Source organism: Gouania willdenowi, chromosome 22 (genome assembly GCF_900634775.1).
Source record: "Gouania willdenowi chromosome 22, fGouWil2.1, whole genome shotgun sequence".
NCBI lineage: Eukaryota > Metazoa > Chordata > Actinopteri > Blenniiformes > Gobiesocidae > Gouania > Gouania willdenowi.
Genome location: NC_041065.1, coordinates 28,157,652 through 28,181,618, shown reverse-complemented (window position 1 = coordinate 28,181,618; position 23,967 = coordinate 28,157,652). Strand labels below are relative to the sequence as shown.

Sequence of the window (23,967 nt, the reverse complement as noted above, 5' to 3'; positions counted from 1 at the left end):
AACCTTTCCACAGATGCCTTTGTGGAAAATAAATTAAGTTACTACCAAAAATAAACGTGAGGGGTGAAAGTAGCTACTTTTTACTTGTATTTTATGTAGGACTTACTTGTACTTGAGTACAATTACAATCAAGTAACAGTACTTATACTTAAGTAGGATATATCAGTACTCTTTACACCTCTGTTTTAAGTGAATTATACACATTTTTCCTATATGTAAAAGTCCAAACTCAAGCAACATATTGTTAAAATGACAATAAAACATGTTGATTTTTCTAGTCTGGCCCAGTTGTGTTGGAGGTGGGTCATATGTGGCCCCTGAACTAAAACGACTTTGACGTCCATGTCCTAAATATTAAATTTTTGATACCAGCATTTGGGAAAAGACCCCTTAGACATGGCAGCCATTGCTTTAGTAGCGTAGGTTGGGTCGATCAATAAAAAACCCATTAAATTTTCATCATGTTGGACTCTCCTCCTCACTCTGGTGAGACTCACTTCCTTCCTGTGAGACACACATTAAATTAATCCCCGGCTGCTTTTGTGAGCTACCATGGTAGCAAGTAGCAAACATAATGCTCAATATTGGATCATAATAATTTAGACAATCTTTGGCTGAGGTCGATAAATACTTGTTTATTAGAGGCTCAGAAAGCACAAAGGATCAACAGTTTAAAGCAGTAAACCAATGAGTACGCATATTTATTTTGTATATATATTTTTTTTAACAACGTCCCTTTTGATTCAATACGGGAGCACCTGCAAAGTACCCTCCAAAATCAAACCTTGCACAAGGAATAAGAGAAGATGATCCTTTGTTTAAAATGACTGTTGAGTCGACACACCCTCTACAGCTGCTTATGACCAAGCACAATGGGTGGACGGATATAGTGCACGAGCCAATCAGTGGACATTTACTACTTCTTCCTGTATGTTAAACAGACATCAGGTAAGACCTCACACTAAGTTATGACGATAACACACGCAGGAAAAACTACAACATCCTGCACAAACACCTTGAATATATAAAAATACATATTCATTTAGATGTAATATTTCAACCTAAAATTGTATAATTAAAGTCTTACCTTGGAGTGGGCTGTGAAATAGAAATTTGCTGATCCCAGAACAACAAAGCCTCCTTCAGTCAGACACAGTATTAACAAGCACTGCCAGGCACAGGCACAGGCACACGCACAGCAACCCCCCTCTTACACTAACAGCTGAATATTAAATGAAGGGGCCGGTCTACGCCCGTCGCTTTCCTACACAATAGACACACGCCCAGACTCTCATTAATGTCAAACACACTCCAGCTTGGTGAAAATGAAGAAAAGTAACAAAAGATTATTTTTTAAATATTGAAACTAGAAGAAAATCATGCCATTAGAAATAATCTTTTTAAGTTTGAAACAACAAAAACATTGCCACAGATTAATTATGGATTCCATCCATTTTTTTTACACTATTCTTACATAATAGGGGAACAGCAGAAAGACTTTACAAACCAAGGCACACTGTTAAATAAAGCTAAATTATTTATAATTATTTGTCTGGAGATTGCAGTAAGAAATGACCAACTTTTATCACAGCGGGGGACACAAAAATCTGATCAGAGGGCCGAATTATTATCAACAGGATTCATAACAGAATTTAGAATAACTATATATACCGTACATAAAATAATTTTGAGCATTAATGCATGAAAGAACAAAGGGTTTAGTGTGTTGTTGCCGTTTTTTGTGTGTTGTTTGGATTGTTTTTGTTTTTTTTATATAATTCTGTGTGTTGTTGGTGTTGTGTGTAAATATGAGTTATTTTGTATCTTTTTTATTTTTTATATTCTGCAGTAATTTTATACATTTTTGTAGAGATTTTGTCTATTTTTGTTGTTGTTTGGGAATTTTTGAGTCTTTTTTGTTTACTTTTGTTGTCATTTTGTATATTTTCTGTAATTCATAAGGATTTTTCTAGACATTTTGTGTATTTTTGAGTCTTTTTTGTTTACTTTTGTATATTTTCTGTTATTCATGGGGATTTTTCTAGACATTGTGTGTATTTCTGTTGTTCTTTTATCTATTTTATTGTGATTTATTATGTTTTTGTAGATTCTTGTTGTCCTTCTGTGTATTTGTGTTGTTCTTTTGTATATGCTATTGTTATGTTGTATGTTTTTGGAATCATGTTGTAGATTTATGTTGTCAATCTGTGTATTTTTGTTGAACTTCTGCATATTATGCTGATGTTTTTTGGAGAAATGTTTTGGATTTTTATTTTCCTTTATGTATTTCTGCTGTCCTTTGTATTTTTAATGTTCTTTTATAACTTTTATTCTAATTTTGTATGTTTTTTGAGACATTTTGTACATGTTTGTAGTCATTTTGTCCATTTCTGTTGTCAGTTTGTTTACTTTACAGTAATTCTGTATGTTTTTATTCCTTTTTGTGCATATTTTGAGTCATTCTTTGCGTTTACCATGGAGCGGCACTACATTTTGACAGAGGGCTTCTGTCAGGTCAGCTGTCCATGTCACTAAAGACTGAAGTAGGACAAACTCATCTGCTTTCTTTAATCAAGCTTGTATTTGCATCTCTCTTTTGAATGGTTAATGCTGATCTTTGCATGTACACATGCAAACTTAAAAACAAACAAAAACAAAAAAAACTGATAACCAGGCTGCTAGATGTCAACTAAATATCCTCAAGTCAGCTTTTAAAGGCAGGTCATGTGGACAGAAAACTGCTGAGGACTACATAAGAAAATCAGGTCCACAAACAGGTTTGAACAGGGTGGAAAAATCCAATAAGCAAAAAGTTGAGCTGGTTTCTGTTTTTAGGTTTGTGTCCTGGGTCAGATAGATAGATAGAGGGAGGGTCAGAGGGGGGGTTCCACACTTAAAACGGGGTAAAGTTTCCTCCAGGAATAATCCTCGGGTCATAAGAGCTGCTGCAGTAAGTAAATCCCAGGACCCTGGGCGTCAATAAAACAAACTGTGCTTCTGTTCTGTGATTCTGTGACCTGACGTCCTGCTGAGATGAACCAATCCAGCCACATCTGGCTGAGCGAAAAGTAAACATCTGGATGTGAGCGAGAATCTTGTGTCACTGTCACGTGGTCTCCAATGTGTCCAAGGCAAGAAAAAAAAAGTGTGTCAAGTCAAAAGAACAACAGTTCACTTGGAGCAGACCGCCATTGTTTGTTACTATCACTAAAGCAACAAAGCGGGTAACAATGGTTACAAGCGCGGCTAACGTTAGCATTGAAGCTAGCTCCCCAACAGGTCGTCTACTTCTGTCAGCGCCAAAAAAAACAACAACAAAAAAAACACGTCAAATATTAAAAGTTTTCAGCGTGAAGTCAACCTACCGTGTGTGAAGTGCGTCGTAGCCGCTTGTATTTGAGCTTCAGACAGATGAGCTGCCAATAAAGTCCCTTTTTATTAGGTTTCAGTCATACTCTGTGCGTGGATGTTTGACAGCGGTAGTAAACCTGCCCTGCTGCTACAGTACAGAGGCTCCGCCCCTTTCAACACTCTGCCTCACATCCCCACAGCATGGTGTCAAACATGAGGTCTGTGGCCAAATATAGGCACACAAGGTCCAAAATGGGCCCTGGGGTAACTTTAAAAAACTTAAACTTTTCTTAATCGTTGAGATACAGAAGAGGATTAGGGTCACAAACAAAAAACAGAGCCACTGAAAATAAGAAAAAATAGAACTGGAAAGAAAAAGTTAAGACCAAAAAAAAAAAAGAAAAAGAAAAAAGAAATCAAGACTCAAAAAAAATTATAAAATAAAGACAAAAAAAAATTATACGAAAAAAATTAAGACCAAAAAAAACAACACACTTCTTTGTGCAGTTACAATGTCTCCTGCAGTAGAAAAGACTTTTCTGGTTAAATAAAGGTAAAAATAATAATAATAATAATAATAATAATAATAATAATAATAACAACATGAAAAAAATTATATGGATGCATTTTGAATCGATCCGAGAATCGCGCAATGTTATTTCGCAATATATGGCCGAATAATTTTTTTCCCAACACCCCTAATATATATATATATATATATATTGGAGTTTTTTCACAATAAAAATGCAACAAAGGAGAGTATCAAATACTCTCTAACATCTCTGCTATATTAGGCTATATGTTTTTTTTTTTTTATTATTATTATTGGATTTATTGAGGGTATTTTTCACATTCTTCTCATTTTATTTATTTTTTTTTATTTCATTCACTTGTAGAATATGTTTTATATTTAAGCCTAAGGTTCAAATGTAGGTAAGTGTAACCCATTAGTTAATCATAAATAGGTCAGTTTTTCCTCATCTCTACTGTTGCCAGAGTTGGGGATCAATTACATTTTTCGGTTACAATTACGTTTTCAATTATCCATGTTCAATTAAAATTCAATCATGATTACAATGACCAGCATTTTTTCCAATTGCAATTAAATTACAATTGTTTTTTTTTATCCTCAAAGTCAATTACAACTACATTCTCAATTACAATAATTCACAATTAATGAGCCTTTAATAAACAATAACGCCATAAAATGTAACCTTCCTTCTGCACATTTTGTTAGCATCTCTTATGATAACGGGTGCTAAATCAGCTGTAAAATACACAAAAACAAATATCTATCATTTAAATTTCTTTGCTATTTATTGGTTACGTTGTTAGGCTTCCTAATCAATGAAAATATAGTTTTTTTGTGTATACCCCTAGATTTCTATTATTTTTAAATGGTAAAATGTGGCAAAGCATGATATGAAACACTGATATCAAACACATTTTAATAATTGATAACGACATATGTGTATAGCTGTACATAGAACTGTTACACGGTTCCCCAGTTTTGTGTTAAATTATAATTGACACATTTTTCTAGAAATTTGAATGGCAATTACAATTACAAAGTGAATTAGCTGAACTCAATTACAATTTAATTATGATTATGAGGGCAACATCTTTTTAAAATTATGCCATAATTGTAATAAATGATCAATTACACCATTACATTTATAACTGACCCCAACCCTGACTGTTGCCGACTATTATTCTCCGAGTATTATAACTTGATCAAGCCTTTTCTAACATATCACATCATATAAAATAATAATCCAGTGGGAATTTCTGTTTCAGGAAAACAAACTAAACTGGTAATGAGCAACAAGCCAGACATACTTAGTACTGCTGTGTGAATGTCAAGGAAACAGGAACTTAGAACCAGGGAAAATACTAGCAGCTAAATGTAAAGTATGAGTAAGTGTGGTGTGGAAGGGGGAAGTTTATGCGGTTGGGCCCAGAGATGGGTGCCATTTCCAGCCACTATTAGACATAAAATGTCTAATCAGTCGACATTGGTATTGGTTATTCTGTGCTGCTGTTTAAGACCACATGACAAAAATAAATATGGCACTTCTTCCCATTACTAAAGTTTAAAGCAGGGCGTCAAACTCATTTTAGTTCAGGGGCCAAAAACGGAGCAGTTTGATCTCAAGTGGGCCACAGACTCTATGCAGGAAAACAAGTCATTTCAACATTATTGTGCCATAGTTTGTACTTCTACGTATACATAAAATACAAAAAATATAAGAAAACGACAATATCCAAGCAACATGTGACAGATCAGTCCCAACAGGATCTCCACTTTAAATTTACCAGATTTGTGACCAATTTCTATTCAATTAAAGCAAATATTATGTCATAATTTGAGGAAAATTAAAAGATATAAGAATTTTGAGGGTTTTTTTCAATAGTTTAACATTAAAAATGACTGCAATCATGCAATAGAAGTGCCGGGAAAACTATGAGCCCCTGCAAATATTGTTGAGTTTCATTTACACAATAATTCATGTTTTCTCTGTCTTTTTTGCTTTCTCCTACGGGCCGAATTGGATGCTTCAAAGGGCCGGATTTGGCCCCCGGGCCTTGAGTTTGACACAGTAGTTTATACATCCAGTGAGGAATCACATTAAACACGTCACATAAAAATAGCCTTAACCCAGCGTTTTTCAAACTTGGGGTCATGACCTCATGTGGGGTAACCTGAAATTTCTAGGAATTGGTTTAAAGAACATTAAAAAAAAAAAAAAAAAAACTTTTACTGATTAGAATTGTATTTTTTTTTTTTTTTTTAAATTATTATTCTTTTTCAATTTAACACATCACACACAATAAATATCAAAGGACTCTATTCTATACTTAAAATTTCACGGATATAAATCTATAGTTAAAATAAAATGCATTATAAAAATATCTGTTCTGGCTACTCTGTATTTGTAACACACTCAAATAAACTAATTCTAGAAAAAATAAGGGAAAAAAATGATATCAAAATGGGGTCACGACCCAAAGAAGGTTGGGAACCACTGACTTAACCTGTTATTACCATGGGGATAAATACCATGTGACCTAAAGTTAGCGAGGGGATGTGGGGGGGGCGGGTTGTCTATGTATGAATGGGTATCAGTTAACATCGTATATCTGAAAAAGCTAATAACGAAAATCCCATACAGACATATCGTAAGCAAGTGAACAAACCAGAAGCAGGACTTAAATGTTTAAAAATAACTTCTCTTTATTTTGCCACGTAAATCAGAATTTTAATGAACTGTTATACAAATCTTTCAATAAATTTCCTTCTGACACAAAAATAACCGTTATGTTACACAGGCGCACCAACACACACACACACACACAAAATTAAAATTAAAAAAGAAAAAAAGAAGGGAAAAAAAAAAAAAAGAAAGAAAGAATTGCGCCATTTGTGATTTGGCACTTTGGACACATGAAGCAGTTTGCATGGTTTGCTGGTTTGGGTGGCCATGCAGTGCAAGAATGCTATATTTTCATCGTATGACTGACATCCCTTTTTTTCTCATTAGTTGGGCCACACTCGCCTATACGCCAGGCCCAGGCTACAAATATATCTGACTTAAGATCACACAAACAAGTACGGATCACACGAGTACAGTTACACACAGTTTATGGCAGGAATACACAACTTAGTAGAAGAATCCAAAAATGAAAACTCATTTCTGCTTGCTTTGCTTTTTACTATACAGAGTATAAACGCACCATTTCCAGCTAAAATTATGAACAAAATACTTTAAAAAAAAAAAAAAAAAAAAACAGGACTTCAATGTTGTAAGCATGGAATAAAAATCGTTTAACCTCCCGTACACTGCGTAATGTAAACTGGATGACGAAGGTGAGCGATAAAATGAAGAAACCAGTTTCTTACACCGATACAGTAAATGCACCCTGAAACATCCTCTAGTCGTCTAACAAGTGCACCGGAGATGGAAATATGACCACGACAGCAGTCTTCTCCATCTTTGAAATGTGTACATAAAATCACATCACACACAAACGCGCACACACACACAGATATCAACTGCCCATGTTAATTGTAGTAATCTGTGAACGTGTGCTTTTTTTTAATGCACTCTGCATCAAATTCAGTCATAACTACATTGTATTGGCTCTTGAAAAAGTTATGGCTACAAATTCTTCACAAATCATTATTGGTTTGGATTAAATTACACTTGATAATGAAACACACTATAATGATTTCAATAGGTATGTCGATATAATGTACATTATAAGGATTTATTAAATAAATTATTGTTCAGTGGTTTCAAAACTACTACGGCGTATTAGGGCTACATTAAAATAAATTAAAAAATAAAATAAAATAAGGTCACTACGAGATTAAAGTCGTAATATTTTGGGAATAAAGTCGTAATTTTATCAGATTAAAGTTGTAATATTTTGAAAATAAAGCCGTAATTTTATCAGATTAAAGTTGTAATATTTTGATGATAAAGTTGTAATATTTCGGGAATAAAGTCGTAATTTTACCAGATTAATGTCGTAATATTTTGAGAATAAAGTTGTAACATTTCGAGAATAAAATCATAATTTTATCAGATTAAAATTGTAATATTTCGGGGATAAAGTCGTAATTTTTATCAGATTAAAGTCGTAATATTTTGAGAATAAAACCTTCATTTTATAAGATTAAAGTCATAACATTTTGAGAATAAAGTCATAATTTCATAAGATTAGTCCTAAAATGTTGAGAATAAAGTCATAATTTTATTAGATTAAAGTCGTATTCTTATCTCAAAATAGAACACAACTCAGTGGTTTCCATGACTACTACGGCATATTAGGGCTACATTAAAATAAAATAAAAAATGTAAAAAAATCAGGTCACTACGAGATTAAAGTCGTAATATTTTGGGAAGAAAGTCGTAATTTTATTAGATTAAAGTCGTATTCTTATCTCAAAACATAATACAATTTTAATCTTGAAATATTTACGACTTTAATCTGATAAAATTACAACTTTATTCTCAAAATATTACAATTTTAATCTCGTAGTGCCCAGATTTTTAATTTTAATGTGGCCCTAATACGCCGTCGTAGTTATGGAAGATTTTGAGAATAAAATCACAATTTTACGAGAGCAAAAGTTGTATTCTTATCTCAAAATATTACGACTTTAATCTCAAAATATTACAACTTTAATCCGATAAAAATACAACTTTATTCTGAAAATGTTACGACTTTAACCTTGTAGTGCTCAGATTTCTTTTTATTTTAATGTGGCCATGAATGATTTTTAGAAACCATTTAATTTGAAGACATTTACTAATTGTTTAGTGGTAATCCTTCACTGTAGCAACTAAAATACATTTCCTGGTAAGCACGAATCTGTCCAAGAACTGGTTTCAACCACTGGATCTCTGAAGAAAACAAAAATGGAAGCAAAGAACAAACCAAATATGAGCAGATCGACAAAAAAAAAAAAAAGTTGACACCTTTGAACCTCATGTCCAGAAATGTTTATAAAAATATAAAAAGGAAAAGTCATTTATTTTAGTAACGCATGATTTTTTTTTTTGTTTTTTTCCTCTGATGATGAATGTTTGACACATAAACAGCAGATATGAACAATGGGGGTGGGTGGGGGTGGGGCTTTCTTCTTCTTCTTCTTCAGATGAACGAAATCCGTCGTCCAACGCGGCGTCGCTTTCTTTATCCGAGCATCACAAATGGACTTCAAATAGTGCCGTCACAAACATCTAATTACAAAACACGCACAATGTGAGTTCTTGAATAAAGTTTTTTTTTTTTTTGCTTTTTTTTTTTTTTAAAAGACACAGACTTGAAACAATATCGGAGGATCCTAAGGCCTGTTTGAAATTGGCAGCAGATGATAAAAGTCGACGTTTAAACATTTTTTCTCCTTTTTTTCCCATCAGACAGAGGCTTGTATCCAAAAAAAAAAAAAAAAAAGAGAAAAACCCTCCAGGTACTGCTTTGTTGACACCAGCAGTGTGAGCCATTCAATCTGAAGGTTTAAGGCGGCTCCTTAAGTCTGTGTTTTTCTCTAAACGTAAAGTAACCGCTATCGCTTACGTGTTTGCAACGTGGCTGTTGTTCGATCTTGGTCTCCGTCTTATCCGTGCGACTGGAAGTTTAGACTTGGATTTTATTTTTTTTTTCTTCCTTCTTGTGTGATTCTCTCGAGTTCTTTTGGTTCTTGTTGTCAGGTAAACAGGCTTGAGACCGCCCAGCTCTCAGTGGTTTGTTAGTCCCAGTCTCCGTCTCAGCGTGGCTCTGCACGGGCCTCATGTGGCTTTTTCTTTCTGGTTGCAGTTGTTGTCTGTGCAGTTGTGATCTGCCTGGTTTTTCTGTGGGAGCTCCTGCTGATCTTTGGCCCCACGGTGTCTTGATTTGACGGGCAGGACCAGCACCACCAGCAAACACAGGAGGTGTAAGCAGAAGTACCAGGACCTGCATAGGCACCATAGAACAAAAGGAGTCAGGAAATGTTCACAGAAAGCAAAATCTAAAGCAGAGAAGGACAAGTTTTATCACAACAAGTCAACAAAATGTGATTATCAACATTCAAAGTCAGCAATTACAAAAATGAACTTTTTGTATATTTTTTTAATCATTTTTGTACATTGTTTTTATTTTGTGTATGTTTGCTGTCAGTTGTTTCATGTATTTCTATTCTCTTTTGAATGACAATTTGTATATTTTGTTGTCATTTTGTATACTTTGTTGTCATATTTTATATTTTTGCTGTTGCTTTGTGTATTTTCCTGTTATTTTGTATATTTTTCTGTCATTTTGTGCAATTTGTGTATGCTTGCTGTCATTTTGTATATTTTTCTCTCGTTTTGTGTGTTTTTATTGTTTTTGTGTGTTTTTTTAAATTACAGTTTGTATATTTTGCTGTCATATTGTATTGTATATTTTTGCAGTCATATTGTATATTTTTGCTGTCATATTGTATATCTTTGCAGTTGCTTTGTGTATTTTTCTGTTATTTTATCTGATTTTAGAGCCATTTTGTGCATTTACTTTGGGGGCCACACAAAATTAGTCTGAGGGCCACCATATCTGATTTAAAGAATAAAATACTAAACTAGTGATCAAAACACTAATATTGAAAACCTTTATTTGCTTTTGCGTGCCTCATTAGCAATGAATAAATATTTGCTTTTATTATTGTATGCTCCATGTGTAATCGTTATTTAATTCAGAGTAATCAATAATTTCCCCCCCCCCCCAAAAAAGTACTTTAGAATAAACGGTAGCCGTGAAATTGCCCAGCATTGACAACATCACTCATTGTAACATAAATCAGTCATTTGCTAATTGAGCAGTAACTGTTTTTAATCATGTCCTGCATTCCTTTGGTTTACGTACTAACCTCTGCAATAGCAGACTGTTCCACCCACAATGCTTTTGTGTCTGCCACGCTTTTATTTCAATGCCGTGGCGAGGCTTTTTTCTTTTATATCTTCCTCATCAATCCTCTGCCCCCTTCGTTCGTTAAGCGGTCTTATTACTATTACAGTCTGACCGGAGAGGCCCAGGTTAATAAAAAAGAGCTCTTTTCCACACTGAGGGCCATGACTCATTTGCATCATGAATCCCGCAATAATTTTACAGTACGGCACGTCGAACGACTCAATTCCATCTTTAGTTCTAACTGAGGAGCCTCGGCTGTAGATACTGATCATCCAGCAGTGAAAAGCTGTGTGTTTAAACGTGCACACACCTGTAAAATTTGAGCGAGGGTCCTACGGTGAGTAGTACGAACGGCACCACTGTGTAACTGATGGCAACTTGAGTCGCCGCCCACGTGATGACATCATAGACGCGTTTGTGCACGTCTGAGACCAAGAAGTGTGGCCTGATGTTGTGTCTTATCTGAAACAAAGAAGAAAAATACAAAATTCAATTCACTCTGTTCGTTATGACATCAACTACTAGAGCTGGGACGATATGCTGAGTCATAGTTAAAAAAGAAACAACGCAACAAGTCAGTCAATCGCTCTATTTATTTTAACTGCACATGAAAATTACACTTAGTGTTAACATACACAGACATGGCAAAATAAAATAAATATATTCAATACAATAAAATAAATGAAAATTGCATTTCCTTTTTTTGTATTGATTCCAGGGAGGAATATCAATATTTCAGATTGTCACAAAAAGAGAAAGAAAGAAAGAAAGAAAGAAAGAAAGAAAGAAAGAAAGAAAGAAAGAAAGAAAGAACCTGACTGCTTGTGTTGTACGTCACTTTGGATAAAAGCGTCTGCTAAATTAAATTGTAAATCTTACATATGAACATCAATACAGGAAAAAAACTAAATAATTTTGTTTGATTTTGAATATTTTTGTTCTCGTTTTGTACGTTCTGTTCTCATTTTGTGCACGTTAGCTGTCATATTGTATATTTTTTTTCTCATTTGTTTTATTGTTGTCATTTCGCATTTTATTTCTCATTTCACTTCTTCATTTATTTCTTATCTTAATATCATGTATATTATTTATTGTATTTGTAATTTGACATATTGTAGTTGATGTGATTGTCTGTTGTGTATTTTTATTTTATTGTTGTTTCTGTGGACTCCAGGAAGACTAGCTGGTTACTTAGGTACCAGCTAATGTGGATCCTTATTAAAAAATTAAAAAAAAACATAAAATTGTTTTCAGGTTTGAATTCAGGTTCACCAGAGTTTCTTGCATGAAGTCTTTTTTGCTGAAGCTAAGCTAAAAAAGCTAAAGGTGTTCCAGCGCCCTGTGACTGGAAGAAGATAAGCTTGTATAAAGTATGGATGATTCAGAGCTAACTACTACCAGTCCAGTATATAAACTACTCACTGCACGTGCAGCCATGGTCATGCCGATGCCCGTCACAAAGGTCAGGTAGTATCCGGGGTAAACCCCGTGCCACATGGCCGACAGCAGGAAGGTCGCCGCCGTGGGGTTGATGGGACAGCGCTCGTAACACACCCTGTTTTAAATAAGTGTTTCATATTTGAATTTTAACCACCTTTCTTCACAGAAATACTCAGCAGATTTCTGATGAATTACCTTTTGAGCCACTGAGCTGTCTGGATGTTCCAGTTATCCAGGAACAACTTGAAACTGGTGGCAAACTAGAACCAGACACAGTGGTACTCGTTAGAAACAACAACTAAATCTCATCTTTGATGGATTTTATAAGAGATCCAAACCTCAATGTCCAGGATTCTGAGATTTGATATCAGGTCCCACCTCGGGGAGCCATCTTTGTTGTATCCATTGAAGCCGAAACCGGCTGCGTTGTTGATGGCGTCGGCTGCAGGAGAAGGTTTGGGTTTGAGAACAATAAAAAAAAATAAGCAGACAGAACAGCAACACATCCACACACCTTGGTCCAGGAGTGGAGTGGGACAAAAATGTAACCCTAGCATTTTGTGTCCAGTCCACTACATTATCAGTGGACACCATGTATAGCTGTTATTAAGTCAGTGATGCTCAACATGTGGCTCTTTATGTCTTAATTTTAATTGATATTCCCCCAGAAAACATTAAAAGTGGGGAACATTTAAACCCTTTTTCACATATTTCCATTATGCAATTTTTTCTGTCCCATTTTTTGCCCCTTCTGACACTTTTTATTTAGACTTTAGCTATCTTTTGCCAATAAATATCCTTTTTTTCCTTATTTTTTGTCCATTTTTGCAAGTTTTTTTTTTACACTTTCATCCAATTTTTGGCCTTTCTTGAATTTAAATTGGCCACTTTTCATCCAAATAAGCTATCGTTCGGCCAATAAATACCATTTGTTTTGTTTTTCCCCTACATTTTCCTCTTCTTGTTCCACATTTTTGCCCTTTTTTACAATTTGCCACATTTTGCCCATTAAAGCCATATTTGCCTATTTTTGCCCACTCTTAACTGCTTTTGGCACATTTTAGTCACTTTTCACACTTTTCCTGCCATGTTTTTGCCACTTTTAGACCATTTTGAGCCACATGCTATCATGTCTGCCTACAAAAAAAAACAAAACAAAAACGTAGCAGACGGGCCCACTTCGGATCAACGGCCCACTGGGACAATACCAGGTATGCCAGATGCCCAGTCCACCCCTACCTTGATCATATATTACACAAAATGTATAAATAACTACAGCTGCATCCACATCCATAGCAAAACGCTGCTGTTTCCATTTAAACACAAGATGGCGCTGTGCCACAACAAAGCTGCTTTAAATCAAGGGCGTATTATGTATTTAGCCCTGAGAGAGCTGGGAAAGGCTCCTGTTATGATCATGATGACCCAGTGTAAAGCACAAAGGGATAGAATGACAAATTTGCATCAAAATACAGATTTCTTACAAACCTTTAAAAAACATAAAAAACATGAGAATTCCTTTACTACATAATACATTTGGACCAAAACACACCATCACTTTCATTTTATTCAATGTTAAAGTAGTATTTTGTAAACGTAAATCAGATTTTGTTTTTCCAAACAGACTAAGACTAATTATTAATATTTTGTTCTACGGGCAGGTCATAGTTTTCCGTTTTTCAGATTAAACTTTGCCATTCCAAGTACATAGCAACGAAATGCAGTAAGCATAGGCAGTGATTAAATTATTACAGTAATGAACATAATATATGGTATATACATGGTAAAATGCAGGGTAATTTATACATTCATATGTATTTAAAGTCAAGTTTCCTCTCATGGTTTGTGTATTGTATTGTTATATTGATCGTAGGGATGTCCCAATCCAATATTTATATCAGGCATTGGTCCGATATCAGCAAAAAACTAGAAACAACACTACAATTTTAATTGTCATTTGCATATTTGTTGTGTTTTTCTGTTATTGTTTTTATGATTTATGTTTGTCCTACATTTCCTACATTTTGCACTATTATTCTATGTTGGTGTTTATTTTGGTTCTTACTCTCTGCTCTTTTTTATTGTACATTTTTTTGTTGCTACATATAACGTGTGAATTTTCTTTCTGGGGATCAATAAAGGTATTCTATTCTATTCTTTTCCATCTAAAATCTCAGAAATAACATATATTGTTTTTATTGAGGTTATTTGTCATGGTCTTCTATTTTATTTTTTATTTATTGTATTAAATTGTAGAATATTCTTATGTTTAAGTCTATAATTTTTATAGGCAATTAGTAAATAATAAATGGGTGAGTTTTTCTCACACCAATTGTTGCAGACTATTGTTCTCTGAGTAACATCACTTCATTAAGCCTATTCTAACTTGTCACACTTAAAAAAAGAGGTAACAAAAGTATGTACGATTCGTGCCGATACAGTATAGGATTCGATATCGGTGAAAGCCAATATGCAAAACCTTAAAACCCCATTAATATCAGAAGGACCATGATGTGGCACATTTCCAAGAGGCAGAAACTCACCTAGTGTCCAGACGAAGTAGTACTTGGGCCTCAGAGCCAGCATGGCCACGTACAGGTAGACGATCTGCAGGGGGAACGGCGTGTTGCGGACAAATTCGTCATCTATGGACTGATCCACTGGGAGCAGCTTACACAGCGACAGGTAGATGCCCAACGACACGGCACACGTGCACAGCTTAGAGATGACGTCCTTCTACGAGGCCATGAGAAAACAGAGCAATGGCATTAGAAGTGCATACGTTGAATATTTGATCTGATGAATTAATCATGCAACAGCTAGTGATGCCCGATATTATCGGTTTTAAAATTAAGCAATAGAAATCTTCCTTTTTCAGCGATGTAATTAACCGATAAAATAACAGGCTTTGCTTCCTTGATCTACTCATAGACATCATATATGACACTGTGTTAAACTCGAGGACCAGGGGCCAAATCTGGCCCATTAGAGCATCCGATCCGGACCGCAGGAGAATGTGAAAATGACAGAAAAAACACAAATCATTGTGTAAATGACCGACCAAATAATTCAGTTGTAAATTGTTGATAAAATAACTTTTTCCAAAATCCTGCAAGTTATTCCACAAAATCTCCCCAAATTAAAAAAAAAAATGGTCAAAAGAAGAAAAAAAAATTAAGGACATTAATTAGTTATTGTGTACTTTATTTATCCCAGGGGGAAATGACTTGCGTTGAAGCCACTCAAGAAATATTAAAAATAAAAAGAATAAACACTAAATAAAGAAAAAGGTACATTTTTTTCTCCTTTCTCTTTCTTTCAAATGACCAAATAATTCAGTTTTAGATATCTCAAATTTACAATGTTAGTGAAACGCCACAATATCATGAGGAGCTCGCAGTTTTCTCATGCTTATTGCGATAGATTGCAGTTGTTTTTTAAATGCAAACTGAGGAAAGAAATTCCATAAATCTTGCAATTTCCAACACATTTCCACAAAATTCCTCCACTAAATTACACAAAAATTGGTTGTAAAAAAAATGATAAAGAGTCTGCAGAATAATTCTCTTTGTTAATTCCACTACATCAACGACATTATCTCTGAAGTTAGGGATCGGAGGAAAAACATCAGTAACAGTGAGTTGTAAAATATCAACTTATCGAAAAAGGAAAACCAATATCGTGCATCGCTAGCATCAGAAATACATCAGTAACCTTAAGGTCCAAACTGTTGAATCTTTTTAATTTTACTCTAAGGGTGTTTTCACACATGCCTCTTTGCTCCACCATGCTTCGCTTCCTCGGATACACTGGTTTTTTTGTGATATGTGAAAGGTCACTGGAACTCTGGTGCGGAGCAAACAAGCGTACTCTGGTCCTCTGAAAAATGTAGGTCTCGGTTCGGCTCAAGCGAAGCATGGTGCGGTTTTTAATCATGTGAGAAAGCAACCAGGAGCAAATGTAGGACTTTACATTGAAGCGCAATTGTAACGGAGCAACTCCATTAGTGACAGCTGCTGCTGCGTGCCTGCCGTCACGGTAACAGGCAAGAGCACAGACACACAACCCAGTGCTCCATCAACAACACACACAAATATCCATCAATCTATCCATCAGACCATCCATCCATCAACTTTCAGAGTCGCTTTGTCAGCACACAAGCAAACATCACATTTCCTCACTCCCTTTCGTATTTCTCTCACATCATTCATTTATTTCACTCATCTCTGTTTTCCCAAACTGTTCACATAATCACAGACGGCTGCACATTTAACTGCTCTGTTTAATCTGCATATATATTCTCATATCTTCACATATTACACATCCTTACCGGTGACATGACGGCTCTGCGGGATGACAGGTGGAGATGCAGCAGAGTCATCTATGTGTTTATGTAGCACATTAGCGCAGGTTGTGGCATTGTGTGTTTATGGGTTATTTTGAATTATTATTAATGGCTCTTCTTCGGAGATTGTTTTAGGATTTCCTTTGGAAAACATAGGAAGAGAGACCATATATAGGACGTGACGGCGAGACTGTCAGTAGTGAGAGGGCAGCGCCACATCGTCACAGCATTGGTGGTTGAAGTATTCTGTCCAATCGGCGACCGACCGTTTTGCCAGCGTGACGTTGTTCAGAAAGCATAGTGCGCTTGGCGAATAGAATGTGTGAAAGCGGACCGGACCAAATTAAAATGCAACAATGTCGCAGATTCACCGCCTAAATCGCACCGAGTCCACCGGACTATATGTGTGAAAGCGCCCTCAATTCCCCTCTTTTAAATCTGTGTAAAGTGAACACTACATATTAGAAAGAGCCTGGACTGCTTAAAACTGCCTGAAGAGTTCATACATTAGCCAAACAGCCACTTAAATGAACTACTGCACAGATTAAAGTCCACATTTACTGTTGCTTAGAACGCTGTCTAAACACTGACGCTCAGTGCTTAAATTCAGTCTGTTTTCACCACTATCTTCGCTGACTTCATGCTACATTATAGCCTCATTGTATTTAGTTTATGAGCAGGAACACATTATTCCTTTTAGAACTAGATTTTGTCAAAAATAAAAAAAATATAAAGAAATAAACCTGAGCTAAGTCAGAGATGATTATGTCCTAAATAACGGCTGCTGTACCTTGGGCGAGGGTTCGCTCTGCCTGTACTTTCCGTTTTCCTTGCCGTTGGCGTTCTCCTGGTGGCGAGGTCGGTAGCCCGTTCCTTCGATGAAGGCCATGTAGTCATTGTACGAGCAGGTGGGCCCTGCCAGGATGCCCATGAAGTTACAGTTGTAACTTAGATACTCCAGCAGGCTGGGCATACGACTGGAGGGTGGGAAAAAAGCAAAAAGTGCAGATGGTCAAGGTAAAAAAAAAAAAAGAGGGTAAAACATTATCATTATTCTACTACCCACTGTTTAGATATGCTATACAGACTCATGTTAGTGTTGCTAACTTCATCTAAGGTTGGGATGTCAAACTCATTTTAGTTGAGGGGCCAAATATGGAGCAGTTTAATCTCATGTGGGCCACAGTTTTCAATTCCACAAATCAGAATCAGAAAAGTTTTATTATATATTATTATTATATAGTAAAGTTTTAAACAATACAAAGAATTAGACTTGGTGGATGGTGCAAAAAAACAGAAAAAGTACAACATTAATAATAAATATAGTAAATTAATATGAATACTGTATGAACATATCTACACGTAGTGCAGGGAATATTGTTATAACTGATACGTAAAGTATCCAAGGAACTGACGATCTCCAAGCAATAATAAGTAACACATATTAGTCCCTGCAGGATCTTCACTTCAATTTCCTTGATTTTGTGAGCAATCTCTATTTAATTTGGGGAAATTTTGTTGGAATAATTTGAGGAAAATGGCAAAAGTACTTTCAAAAACTTGAGATCATGAGAAAAATGTGAAAGCTGCAAATATTGTGACGTGTCATTGAAATTAAAGGGGCTGAGATATCTACAACTGAATTAATTGGTAATTTACACGGTGATTCATGCATTCTCTGTCATTTTTACGTTTTTCTGCGGGCTAAATGTGATGCTCTAAAACACGTGCGTCACACTTTAAAGCATCCAATGTGGTTTACAGGAGGAAGTAGAAATTACAGAGAAAACATGAATCTTTGTGTAAATAACACCACTCCACAGTATTTGCACCATTTTCCCATGCTTATATCACATGATGGCAGTTGTTTGTTTTTTTTTATCTCAAATTGGAGAAAGAATTGTTATTAAAAAATTAAAAAAAAAAATCTAAATCCTGTTATATTTCTTAAATTATCCCATGAAATTGGTCACAAAATGAAGGAAATTTAAGTGAATTTAAGTTTAAGGTCACTCGTTGCTTGGATATCGTTGATTCCTCACATACTGTACCTTATACATCATTTATACACGGAGGTACAAACTAGAGCACATTAATGTTGAAATTGCTCAAAACAACTGTCCACTCAATAACTGAGATTGATCTCGGTATCCCATAAAAGCGAGTTGCTTCCTCATGACCAGTTACTATCTCTGCATTAGTTCAGCAAATGGCTTGTTTTTTTTATATTTTATATTTTACAGACACCAAGCTAAAACCCCCAAATATGCATCTTAAACCCTGCTTTGATATTTAAATATAGTAAACAAAGTAACTTTAGTTTCTGGTTTATGCTGAGTCACTTTCCATAGAAATTTTTGCTCCATTCTTCACATGTTCTTGAGACGCCCCCCTCCCCTGCTTTAGAAATTGTGAAGAAACAGGAAAACAGAGAGCGAAGCTTCAGGAATACAAATAAGTGGTGTTGGGGACAGAAGCTTGTGTGTGGTTTGCTCACACAGGTTCTAAAGTAAAGCTGAAAGGAAAAGGCAAGGTATAACAACTCTTTGAAAACCAGACATTTGTTTAGCTCGTCTGGTTGAACAAATATTGCTTGAGTTTCTAGCTTCAAAAACATACCTGGGCCACATACCTGATAGCAAGGTATTTCTGACTGGGAGTCAGCCCCTCTCGCTTGGTCATACCTGCAAAGAAATGCAGAAACAAAGAAATATATTTCATCTGTCAAAGATGACACAAGATACATATAGAAAGGTAGGTGGGAGTCAGGAACTACCGTAGAAAGGTTGTAAAGGGAAAGAAAAGACTTCCATGTGAACTTAAGATCAGGGAACATTGAAAAATACAAACTTTTCATTGCAATCCTTATTAAAATTAACCCAAAATTGGGATTAATTTTAAATAACTACTAATAGTTTAGATTAATCTATAATTTATTTTCAGGGCCAACCTTAAATTTTGTAAATTCCCCATTTTTCCCCATTAATTCCAATGGAATGTTTCAAAATTTGAAAATTCCCAGAATTTTGCGGCCCTAGTCAAAATGTTATGTTTTTAAATGGTATTACTTTGAATGGATGCTACTATTCATGTTTGGATTTGATTGTTACTTAAAATGACTTCCAATTACTGGTTAATTCCAATAAATAATTCCAATGAAAAGTTTATACTTTGAATATTCCATAATTTTTGTATATAATCATACAGGACAAGTTCGGCCTCTTTGCAACCTTTTAGAATTTAATTTAATTTGGATTGTTTTAGGCAGAAACCTCCAAATTTTGAAGCATACATTCAAAATACACAATATAAGAAAACTAAAGCTATAGACTCATTGTAAAAGCTGAATAATCAGCTATGAGCGAAATGTATGGAATTAAAATCATCCCAAAACACACTATAACATGTTATATTCACGCCCAATGATTCACAAACAAACTCAGTGTGGTTTGCAAATAGAAAACATCATTCACAAACAAATGCATTTTGTTAATCAAATAAGGAACGTACCTGTCAAACAAACACAGCATGTTTTACGCAAACAAAGAAACATGTCTTCAATTACAAACAAAAAAAAATCCTTCAAGTTTAAAACAGAATATTTGTGTTTGAATATGAAAACTAGTGCCAAAAGTCATTAAACGGTTTTTTTTTGTTCCCGTAGAATTGGAGTTTTTATGTACTTAAAAAAAAAATAAGCCACATGACCAACGGCACAAATGTTCCACCTTTCAGATCCACACATAAAGATACTGTTTTCTCAGTAGATAGATCAATGCTGATTTCCTGTCTATCTGCATTTATGCGGTTATCTGGTTTAAATAAACAGATGAAGGTAGTCCCTCTTCTATAAATGCTCACTCTGAATTTTCGCAAAAACATAAGCCATTTGTGAATTTTTCTGTTATATAAAGTGTCATAATATCGTGTAGCGCTACCAATTGTAACAACAGCTGTAAATATTTAACTGAAATATCAAGTTGGACATAGTTTCTGTTGCTGAAATATTAATTTCTACTACACTATGTTCAGTAGAATGGTTATATTATACATTTCTAATCAGTTTGATGTGAATAAGATAAACCTGTGAACTACATTTAAGAGTGGAATTGCGATGTTATACAACAAAATAGGATATTATTATTTACAGAAGCTAAAAAAACAAATACGTTGCTATTAAACACTACCAGATTGGTTGTCATTATGACTCCCATAACTATCTTAAACGGTTTCGAAGAAAAGCTGTCCCCTTGGAAGATACCTCGAACAGAGTAAAAAAACGGCACAAGGGCAATAACTCAATAACAATATTTGCACACTTCTCATTTTCAAACTCCATCAAGGTATCGATACCCTGAAGTCAAACAGGAAAAGTGGTTATCCTATTTAAACATTTTCTAAGAAAAGCTGTCCCCTTTGAAAATATCTCGAACAGAGTAAAAAAACGGCACGAGGGCAATAACTCCTGAAACAATATTTGCACACTTCTCATATTCGAACCCCATCAAAGTATTGATACCCTGAAGCCATACACTGAATGGTTATCTTATCTTAAACAGTTTCTGAGAAAAGCTGTCCCCTTTAACTCGAAGCTCAAACCTATATCCCCTTCCACACTTTTGTGGCGGGGCATAATAAGCATATTAAGGAAATTAATTAATTTAAAGATTATTCATGGAACTAATTTATTTAGAATTTGTGGTACACATTTTTAATATCAGATTTTCTTAATCTGGCTATAATAATTGTCCTTTTAATAAACTGTATATGTCATGAACTCTAATGTAAAACATGCTGGATTTGTTTTATGGGTGTATTTCTTATTTGCAAAACCAAATGCATTGGTTTGTGAATGATGTTATGTATTTGCAAACCACAGAGTTTGTTTGTTAATCGTTGGGTGTGAGTAAAACGTGTTCCCATGATTTTTACTTCATTGTAAAGCTCTGTTGAACCTCTTAAATTAAAACAATGTCAAAGCAGAGATTTCCAAAGACCCTAATAGTCCTAATAGTGAATACAAAAAGAGGATGTGACATGTTGAAATCAAAACACTAAACCACTTCGTCAGCAAATTGACACAAACAAATCATCATATGACGCATTCATGAATCTAAAAACAGAGGTAGAAAACAAAAGGTTTGCTAAAAGCCAATTTAAACACAAAAACACTCCAGTTATTGACTTATTATTCCACAATGTGTGAGACTTTTCTGCTCTCTTTCTGCTTCACTGGACCATTGTAAGAACTGACTATTGGTACAGAAACAAGATCATGTGATCTCACCACAAACACTTTCGGTGGCATTTGATCTCATTTCATGCCTGCCATGTTTCTCCTGCCCAGCAAAGACACACAAATGTCGTGCACACAACACAATAATACATTAGAAACAGACTAAATTAGACTAAACACTTTTCTTACCGTCGTGTATTTCAAAAGCCAAACTGGTAATCTTCTGAGTTATAACCATCATGGGCCTAAAAAAAAAAAAAGACAGACATTAAATCAACATCTGCAGATGAAAATTAGCATTTTGGCTAATTCTGGGCTATATAAACACTGTCCCTGTTAAATAAACCAATAAAATATATTCATGATGAATGTCCACAATCCCTCGTGTTTCAGCATTTGTTTAATCTAAAACACTCATGTTATCAATTGGAGGTTTTTAATATCATTTGATCTATTTTAGCACCTAAATTGACATTCAAGCTAATACTCAAATTTGTTATCACTAAATGTGAATTATTTCATCTCCTATATTAACACATATCTTAATTCTATTTCCACTTACCAATTATGTATTTTATTCCTTCAGGGAATCTTTGTTATTTCATTTCAAGTTTCTTGCCACAAGTTGCCAGTTTCTTTGTGAAAACAAATGCATTACTTAAGGTGTAATGTAGTAACTGTTTCAGGACAAACAAGGGTTTAAAGCAAAAATTCCTGACATTTTTCAGCCAAAAATAATTCACATAATTTGTGGAATGATGTTATATGAATATATTTTGTTACTCTATCGTAACAAGTCTGCTTTATGGAAAAATGTCCGTGGAAATGTGATTGGAAAAAGTATGCGAGACATATGTGAGGTTTTTTTTTTTTTTTTTACACATTTAAGGAGAAGCTATCAAAGGAAACTGGTGTATTTCGGTGTGGCTTATTGACACTAAAATGACAAACATTTACATTTTCTTGTGAACTTTTTATTGAAAAAAGTTAATAAAAACAAACATTTACGTAAACAAACAAAAGTCCCATGTGTTGTGCATTAAAGGCACTGTATGTAGTTTGCACTATTACTGGTTTAATAAAGTTTTTACAACTGCAATCCAACGTTTGTTGCCAGAATCTTACCTGCATGTGACATACAGTACTATAGCTCCCAAGCAGTGATTACTCATGCAATCCACCTGCTGGGGTTTAGGTAGAGACGGTACAATCTCTTTGTATTACGTATGACTAGTTATTTTTGTACTGACTTTCATTTAAACAAATGTGTGGTGCTATTTTTTTGCTTGTGAATTTTGATATTCAAAAAAAAAAAAAAAAGATGGGGCTTAAACAGGTTGAATTTCACCTAAGAAACTGGCAACCCTAATGAGAGACTCATTCTGCTCTGGTTAAATAATCTGCTTGAGAAATATAAAGATAAATAATGTTTACATTATGTCCAGTGTATTTTTAATTAAGAATAAATCCACTTTAAACTTTTGATCAGAAAAAGACAAACATGATTTCTGCATGTTGACCTATTATCTGGACACAGATGAAAGATGTAGGGACCTTCTTCAAAAACAGCGAGTCCATGCTGACATGCTAGGTTAGCTTGAATGAACTGTTATATAAAATGAGACCCGCTCCACTCCAGACCCCGCCTCTCAGATACCACTGTTGGTATTTGAAAATCATTGTTACCTGCGCCATTATCTGTATAACATGCATCAGTATGTATTTGTGGTTTTGCACATGTGCAACCATAATACTGTTTCTTAAAGAGTTTTTTTTTTTTTAGAAAGTTGAATAGGAAGCAGCTATTTTGTTTATATTTATTCTTTGTTAGATCGGGGAGGGGTTCAACACGTTTTTCTTCTCCCCACTCCATTTCAAGCATCGGTGTGTAAGTGATTATTACTGTGCAGCCTATACTTTTGTTTTGTTCTTGCCACACTATTCGCTTGAAGTAAATGAAATGGGAAAAAAAAAAAAAAAACTTGCACGAGTCAATTGGCTGTTAATTGTCACGCTGATACCTGCTGAATATGGGCATGTGGAAGCCTGATAAGATCGGTTCGGTCCCGAACAAGGCCCGCGCTTCATGGCGTTATCACCTTTAACATTTTAGTAACCTAATAAGCCTGATTCCCGGCTGCTTCTTTCCTTCTTCCCTCAG

The 23,967-nt window shown here is 34.9% G+C and overlaps 2 protein-coding genes across 9 annotated transcripts in view; both read right to left on the bottom strand.

The window, feature by feature from the left end:
- kidins220a (kinase D-interacting substrate 220a) overlaps window positions 1–3,530 on the bottom strand; it is a 72,880-nt gene extending 69,350 nt beyond the window's left edge. For 5 of the 6 annotated variants that reach the window (XM_028438839.1, XM_028438838.1, XM_028438837.1 and 2 more), the window contains exon 1: window positions 3,366–3,530. The gene's annotated coding sequence lies outside the window, so the exon portion shown is untranslated. The remainder of the gene's footprint in view (window positions 1–3,365) is intronic. The other variant, XM_028438842.1, reaches the window with a different exon arrangement.
- A 5,589-nt stretch (window positions 3,531–9,119) lies between these two features.
- The window catches only part of mboat2a (membrane bound O-acyltransferase domain containing 2a), a 56,584-nt gene continuing 41,736 nt past the window's right edge, over window positions 9,120–23,967 (bottom strand). For all 3 annotated transcript variants that reach the window (XM_028437765.1, XM_028437767.1, XM_028437768.1), the window contains 9 exons: window positions 21,996–22,051; window positions 19,203–19,254; window positions 17,361–17,547; window positions 14,769–14,961; window positions 12,564–12,667; window positions 12,421–12,485; window positions 12,208–12,340; window positions 11,096–11,247; window positions 9,120–9,816 (listed from right to left, as the gene is read on the bottom strand). In XM_028437765.1, coding sequence (XP_028293566.1) covers window positions 9,651–9,816; window positions 11,096–11,247; window positions 12,208–12,340; window positions 12,421–12,485; window positions 12,564–12,667; window positions 14,769–14,961; window positions 17,361–17,547; window positions 19,203–19,254; window positions 21,996–22,051 — 1,108 coding nt within the window. In that variant the 3' untranslated portion in view covers window positions 9,120–9,650. The remainder of the gene's footprint in view (window positions 9,817–11,095; window positions 11,248–12,207; window positions 12,341–12,420; window positions 12,486–12,563; window positions 12,668–14,768; window positions 14,962–17,360; window positions 17,548–19,202; window positions 19,255–21,995; window positions 22,052–23,967) is intronic.